This window comes from Thamnophis elegans, chromosome 16 (assembly GCF_009769535.1).
Source record: "Thamnophis elegans isolate rThaEle1 chromosome 16, rThaEle1.pri, whole genome shotgun sequence".
Taxonomy (NCBI): Eukaryota; Metazoa; Chordata; class Lepidosauria; order Squamata; family Colubridae; genus Thamnophis; species Thamnophis elegans.
Genome location: NC_045556.1, coordinates 10,677,872 through 10,685,958, shown reverse-complemented (window position 1 = coordinate 10,685,958; position 8,087 = coordinate 10,677,872). Strand labels below are relative to the sequence as shown.

The 8,087-nt window shown below is 39.1% G+C and overlaps 1 protein-coding gene across 1 annotated transcript; it reads left to right on the top strand.

The window, feature by feature from the left end:
• Positions 1–2,523: 2,523 nt before the first annotated feature.
• NMRK2 (nicotinamide riboside kinase 2) lies at positions 2,524–8,081 on the top strand. Its single transcript, XM_032232968.1, has 8 exons — positions 2,524–2,767; positions 3,681–3,771; positions 4,846–4,891; positions 5,071–5,245; positions 6,136–6,207; positions 6,317–6,423; positions 6,902–6,993; positions 7,922–8,081. The coding sequence occupies exons 1-8, from the start codon at positions 2,742–2,744 to the stop codon at positions 7,925–7,927; spliced, it is 615 nt and encodes a 204-aa protein (XP_032088859.1). The 5' UTR covers positions 2,524–2,741; the 3' UTR covers positions 7,928–8,081.
• The last annotated feature ends 6 nt before the right edge of the window (positions 8,082–8,087 follow it).

The window sequence follows — 8,087 nt, the reverse complement described above, 5'->3', positions numbered from 1 at the left end:
AAGGCTGAGTCAACCCTGAGCCAGTGAGATTTGAACAGCCGAACTGCAGAACTGCAGTCAGCTGAAGTAGCCTGCAGTGCTGCATTTAACCACTGCACCACCTCGGCTCTCCCCGCTCCCTCTATATTCTCCCCACTCCCTCTATAGCCAAGTTCTGTGTTGTAAAATCTGCCATAAAATAGGTCTTGGAATTAATACCAATATAAAATGTCTGCAGCTTAACTAGCCAGTCTTCTAATTGTGTTTTTAAGATATTTAAATTTTAAATTGCATTTTTATTGAAATCTGTATCCTATATGATGATTTGAGTATGCTGCCTTGGATTGCTCTCTGAAATACAGCATATACATTTCTAAGTGAAACTCACTGTTTGAGGCTGGTCTCCAATGCAACAGTTAAAACAAACCAGGAACTCTGTCATTATAGCACACAGTAAAAGTTTCTAGAATTAAAAATTAAAGCAATTTCCATAGTTAGGGAACATGATATTGATATTTTTTTTCCAATAAGTTATTTTAATACACCTTAGAATGGTTGAATCTTACTTCTTATCCCACTGACTTATACAAAACAAACCCCCATTCATACTTAATTTTGCCTGAAATGTTAACTACGCCTTCTTTCTTTCTTTCATTCATTCATTCTTTCTTTCCTACCTCTGTGTGCCTGAACAAATGAAAGAAAAATGCAGCTGCAACAGCTACAGTATTTAACACAATGTTCATTTTACATGCCACAGGTAAAAAAGTAACTATAAAAAGTTAACTATAAATGATACTATATGCAGATATATGAAGGTAGGATAAAACTTGTTTTCTGAAGATACAAAGCAAAACTTGAATATTTTTAAATTTCATGACTATAAGTCTAATCACCATCTACTGAATTTAGCAAAATTAGTAGGTCATTTCTATTCATACCAAAGCTAGTGACTATACTAGTTTGTGCAACTGTATTAATATAGTTAGTGGCTTAGACTAGTAACAAAGTCAACCTTTGTAGATAAGCCATGAATTATGGTTAAGCAGACGAACTAGCCTACTATAATTTATTCACTCAAAGATAATAAAGCAAACTATACCTCAGAATTCTATAGTCATGTTTCATAGTAACTTAGAATATTCTATTGTTAAAATAATTATTTTGCATTGTTATTCAAAAAAGATGTTATCTTATGCTGACATTTGATTGTATAGAAATATGTAGCTATTAACGTCTGTCTTGGATAAGGTCCTAACCTGATTCTAGTAACAAATTATTTCAAAACAATACTACAAGTCTTTTCAACCAAGTTATACTACGCATAACATAAAAAACAAAGTTGTAACTTTTTTTCAAAACCTGTTTTTGTACTATTAATTCCAAAGAAAGACACAGCCACATTTTATATAGGGAAACTATTACTACCTATTATATAATACAATAACATATATTACAACACACACAATGGGAGATTAAGAACTCACAACACTTAAAGTGTATCCCTTCTTTCAACATTAACTTTCTTAAAACGAAGGCTACCAAGCAATCCCTGCTCTTATACAAGCCCCCAAATTATTCAATTACCACTCTTACATCTTCCCTTTAACACAATTACTCTCTGGGTGGAGCCATTTTCACAGCTGGTTACTCCTAATCTTGCATTTGGATATCACTGTTTCTGGTGAATCCTTCCTACAGCCTACCTAATATCATCAGTTTTCAAAATACATAAACACATAAATATTTTCTACTCTTAAAAGACTGATTGAGGAACACTATATGAGTTTCATTTTGCTTTTTAATAGCTAGCTGCAAGTCAGAACTCAGCAAATCCACGTGTTCCAATCACTGAATTTGTAATCATCTATGCAGACCTGATATGCATTGCAGCCGGCTACCCTGTTTTATTACATCTATCTTTTTCTTGTTTGTTTCTTTCAGGTTATTTGCAACTACCTCTTTGGTACCAGTATCCTAACCATCATAACCTTGGTCAGAATATTCATTTAAAAGTGTCTTTTCTATGGAGGAGGAATCGATAAGTTCATCTAATATAAATCACAACATAATTTGGATTGAGCTACTTTAATTTCCAAGTTTCTTGTTAATTGGTAGCAGTAAGAATATACCAAAGACTGTTGTACTGTAACCTGACTCTGATCCATGAAAACCTAGTAGACCGATAAATACATTAATATCCAACTAACGGCAGGTATATTTTGGTTCCTGTTTATTCAATCACATTTATAGTTTACAAATAAATAGTTTAATAAGTACTATAGAGTTCTAAAGAAGACACAGAACAAATCCACACGCGGGTACGAGAGGGAGGCGGGGCCAACAGCTAAGCCGACCAATCGGAGCGGGACTGCCACCCGTTTCCAGTCCTTTATTGGATGCCAATACTTGATGGGAGGGGGAGAAGAGGCGCGGAGGGGAGAGGGAAAGCCGGCGCTTTGAGGCCCGTCGATTGGCGGCACCCGCCACCAATGAGCGGGCGTTCAAGCGCGCCAGAAGGCGGGCAGTGGGCGGGGGAAAAGACCCGCGCGGCGATTGCGGCGCCTTCTTTCGTCTGAAGGCTTGGCGGGAGCGCGGTCGGCTTTCCTCCCTCGTCGCCGTTGTCTTCGCCGCTATGGCTCCCCTCGGCAGTTGACGCTCGTGGCTCTTTTTTTCCCCCACTCCCGGTTCTTCTCCTCCTCCTCTTCCATCGCCGGACTCTCCCGCGGGACCCTCTGTGAGGCCAGCGCGCTCGCGGCACCATGAAAGTCATCCTCGGCATCGGCGGGTGAGGAGAAGGACGAGGGGGGAAGGGGGGGGGGTTGGGCGCGGGGTGCTCTCGCGCCTGCGCAGTGGGGAGGACGTCCACGTGCGGGGATCCCATTCTGCGCTTTGCAGCTGTTGGTGCCGCCGCCGCAGCTGCTGCTTTTTCCTGGCAGGCGCCTTGATATTCCTGGGTGCCTTTGGTTGTTTTCTCCCTCGCCTCCAGCCTGTACTACTGCTTTCTTCTTTCCTTCCTTCCCTTCCATCCTTCCTTTCTTCCTTTCTTTCCTTTCTTTCCCTTTTTAAGAAAAAATGTATTAACTCTCAAGTGGCGCTTAAAAATGGGAGGGGTTTTCCTGCTTCCCCTTCCTCCTTTTCCATGGATGATCTAATGCAATCTATAAGCAGGTGGTGCAGCCACCTCTTGTTCCGTTTTGAGAGCTGGTGGGTTGGCTGTTTTAATAGAATAACCGTGTTCGAAGGGACCTTAAGAGGTCTTCTAGACCAACCCCCTGCTCAAGCAGCAGCCTCTATGCCAGAGGTCTTCAAACCTTAAGACTTGTGGACTTCCAACTTCTGGGAGTTGAAGTCCACAAGTCTTAAGAGTTGCCAAGTTTGGGGACCCCTGCCCGATGCCATTCTAGACATTTGGGAAAAAAAGGAGGGTGCCAACCAGTTATTCTTTTGCTTATTTTCCTCCCCAAGGAAAAAGATTAGAGAGATGGTATGAGAGAGCCCAGGGCTGGGTGTGAATCAGGAGTTGGGAGATCTGAATCTGATGTACCTTCAATCCTGGAAACTGTTTTGATGGGCCAATCCCTCTCATTTCCACCCATCTTCAAATTTCTCCATCCTAAGTGGAGTTTTTGTAATCTACAAACGTTTTGATTCCCTGCGTTTGCTGATAATACCCATCACGTCTGAAATTCCCGTTATAGGATCACGAATGGGGGCAAGACCACCTTGACCAACAAACTCACGCAGTCGCTGCCCAACTGCAGTGTGGTCCATCAAGACGACTTCTTTAAGGTGGGTCGGGAAAATTAGTTTGTTTGCTTTTCCTCCCCTTTGATTTTTGTCAGGCACCCCAAAGGCCATGATAGCAGTTCCTCTTCCTGACTGGAATGTGTGGATAAAGGATATCTTTGGGAATGTGCTGATTGTTAGCATGTGAACTTTTATTCTTTGTGACGTCTCAGTACAATTAAAATCTTAACATTCTGCCCATGTAATTGATGGGGAACTGCTATGACAGAGCTGAGTCAGGAAAATTTAAGGCAGAATTGTTCCTGCGCCTTTTGCAGTATCTACTGAATAAATGATATAGAGGCAATAAATTCAGTTTTTTAGCAAGAGACTAAGGATTCTGATTGCTTGCTCATAACTCCTTTCAAATGCATACACTTAGCTTAGACAACAGAGAAAATGACCAGAAGGCACATTAAGAAATATCCGCTTTTTTGCTTACTTTGTACTAAACCCTGCTTGGATGTTAGGATGCTTTTTTAGATGCATAGTGAAGTATAATTTGCCTCCAACTGAATATCTTCAGACAAAGTTTTTGTCCATCTTTGCAGATTGTTTCAATCTTTTCATACTTTTCTCCAATCCTTTTTCATCGTATCAATACTCTGAATTCCAAATGTTTGCAGAATCACGATTAATGGAACTCTGTCTCATATTTTACATCTTTTGTTTTTCCCATCTTATGAACTACATGGAGTTCTAGCGTTCTGCTAAGTCTTAAGTATTGGTCCTCCCTTTAATGTGTTTTTGTCATATATCAGTTTACTTCTGGAGGGTTGGGACATAAAGGTTTTCTGTAGTTACTGGATAAGATCCTAATATACAGTTGGCACGACTCTACTGTTTTGAAAGTAGGATAGGTGTGTATTTGTTAGTGATGAGATAAAGGGTTAAGTCACTTATTGCCTTGTGACCCTGTTTTATGTAAGTTATTGAAAGTCCAGCTATCATCTTTTAATATGAGCGTTGAATTACCAGGGAGTCAGTTTAAAAATGGTTTTATTCATCTTGCTCTTCTTAAAAGTAGCCTCAGGAAATCTGTGACTAGTTTGCAGACAGTTTTCTGTTCTGTTTCAGCCCCAAGATGAGATACCGGTTGAAGATGGATTCAAACAGTACGATGGTAAGTTCTATTTATATCAACGTACTAACTATTTAAAAACCCTTTGGTTCTGTCACAGAAATAGTCCGTGAAGAGAAGAAAAATTAAGAATGCAAGTTTGATCATCAGCTGAGATCAGGATATTTCGTAATAGTTTGTCTCTCCCTTTGGAGCTAACATTTCTGTTCTTTTGCCTTAAGTTATCAGTGCTTTGGATATGGATGCAATGATGAATACCATCAGTGCCTGGAGGAAAAATCCTATCAAGTTTGAACGATCCCATGGCATTAATACCCTTGATACCAACACCATAGAGGAAAATGACGACACCATTCATATTCTGATTGTGGAAGGATTTTTGCTTTACACTTATAGGTAACTGAAGTCAAGGCAGCAGCTTCCAATAGTAGAATGTTCTATGGGTCCTGGTATTTCTATCATATTTTTGCTGGCAAATAAAAGTTTCAGATATTTTAAGGGCCGTCCCAGCTTTCGGTATCTAATCAAGTACCTGCTAACACTTGTTTATTCTTAGCAAGTATTTGACAGATAATGCAACAGGCGTGGTGTGAACCGTTTTGATTGTACACTATACATGAGAGCAGGTGGCGATTAGATAAATTTTACTTGTTCCAGTGCTCTCAGATTATATATAGAAAGAAGCATGCAGGAGGAGCACTTTCTTGAGGGAATGTTTGGTTTGGTTTCATTTAACCCATATCTGATAACCAATGCATTAACGGGCATAAACTAGGAAGAAGAGGCTTAGGTAGGTAAGAAATCCCTAGAAGCTTATTTGTACTGAATGAAGAAGCCAAAAAAAACCCCCACCCACAAGCAAATGTGATATGTCTAAGCAACCTAAAATATCCAGGATTATTTAGAAAGTAGATAGGGTACTGTTTCTCAAACTTGGCAACTTTAGGATGTGTAGACTTCAATTCCAAGAATTCCCTAGCCAGAATGCAGAAACAACTAATGGTTTAACTTGGTATGTAAGTGCAGTTGTGATTGATACTGGACACTGACTTAATATGGTTTTGGAAAAAGCATTTAGTGATTTATAAGAGAATGGTTATGTAAATAGTTTGAGCTATACCAGAATCAATATGTCTCCCTTATGGGGAAGGGTTTATTTTCTGGTGGGTATTTTCCCAGAAACTTACAGACATGGTTAAAAATATGATAATGCACAAGATGGGACTTTGCCTAGCCTTGTGTTTTGTTATGTAACAAAACTTGAGAGAGATTTTCCTACTTTTCAGGCCCCTGATCGATATTTTTGATGCCCGGTATTTTCTTTCTATTCCTTATGAAGAATGTAAGAGGAGGAGAAGGTAAGTCCATGACATGAAAAGCTTGTGTTTAGAGGTGGATATCTGGAAGGACTGGATGACTTTAAAAGATCTACAACTCAAATTCAAATGGATGTTTTTCTTTCTCTAGTTCAAGGAATTACACCGTCCCAGATCCACCTGGATTATTTGATGGTCATGTCTGGCCCATGTACATCAAACATAAGAAGGTGATGAAAAACCTTAATGTCGATGTTGGTAAGTCCAACTGGATTTTGGAAGCCCCCTTTGAATTTGATTTTCTTGTATTACTAAGTTGGACAATTGTGTTTCAAAAAGTAGGTCTTTCAATAACATTCCCAGAGTTGTTTGCAAATGTAACAAGTTGCTGCTACAAAAAAAAAATTTTTTTTTCACTTAAACTGTAACGGTTCATAATTTTGCTTATGGTTTACTTTGCAATTCTACCCATAGACTGAAAATGGAAGGGATAAGGATTGCTTGAGTCAGGAAGTCAGAATAGTTTTTCTTAGTTGTCTGGACTCTGTTTTATTTAGTGAAAGTTAGTAGCTTTATTAATAGCCATGGTTTTAAATAAAGTATAGTTTGAACAAGCTGCCATTTACTAAACTTGTAATAACAAGCTGCAATATATAGCTTTATTTCACCTAATGAAAAATAATATCGAGCTCAGCAAAATTGTTCTTATTTTCAAATGGTGCTGCTTATATTCCAGTTCATTTGGATGGGACAAAATCAAGGGAGGAACTTTTTGACACTGTTTACAATCACATCCAGAACAATTTAGAAGAACTGATTCACATGCAGGTATGTATTTTACTTAAAAGCTTGGGAGCAAATCATATACAGATTATTACATACAACAAAATCCTACCAACTTTTTTTGGGGCGGGGGGGGGGGGGGGAAGCATTGATTACAAATGTAAAAAATTTAGCCCTTACTGTACTTTTCAAAGGCTTGCTGATAAAGAAGGAATTGTTTTGGACATAGATCAAAAAGTGATGGTTCCAAAACAGTAGTTTGATACAGAATTTGGAAAAGATCAAGGCCGTTAGTGACTGGGGAGGGAAGGGAAAGTGATAGGATTGGGGAACAGAATAGGTTGGTGCCTAGTCATGAAACCGTTAAGTATACAGTAAGGGAACTGGTATTTTCAGTAGTTGCATCCCAGAAGAGCCGCAGAAAGGATGGCATTGGGGAGCTGGTGGAATGGGTAATACTGGGACATTGGTGGTGGGTTGGGAAACTTTAGCTTATGTTATGCTTGCAAACTGCTGGGAAGGAGAATTGTACAGCAGTCTCCTTGCTCATTCCATAAGATCACTTTCGGATCCCTCTGCTTTCGCTTCGTTTGAAACCCCGCGGCACTTAAAATATTTTGGGTTTTTGTTTTACCAAGCTAATTTGAAATGGTTCCACAGAACTTCAAAAGTACAGTGGCTTGTTCGGATTTTGGAAATATATATTTTTTTGTTTTGTATGTACTCCTTAAAAAGACATTATGAAAAAGTTACGATGAAGGTAGTCCTCGTTTACCAAACGGTCATTTAGGAACCATTTACACTTCTAATAAAAGGTTCTCTTTACCATGAATTCCAAAACTTTACGGGAACACAGTGCTATTGACTTCAATGCACCTTCTGGGTCTATGAGACTAGGATGATGGTTTTGCTGTATTTACAAAAATGTGCAATACCCATTCACCATACTCTTTTATTCCCCCCTTCTGAACAGCGATAAACAAATGGGTAGGACGCTCCTGAGAAGATATTTCTTCAGTAACCGTGTTTTAACATATGTGTATGCCGACTTAAAAGATGACTTTGTCTAAATCCCGATTGTAAAGATCTAAAATCTGGCCTTGATTAAAACACAACTATTACTTTTTATTGTATCTTTG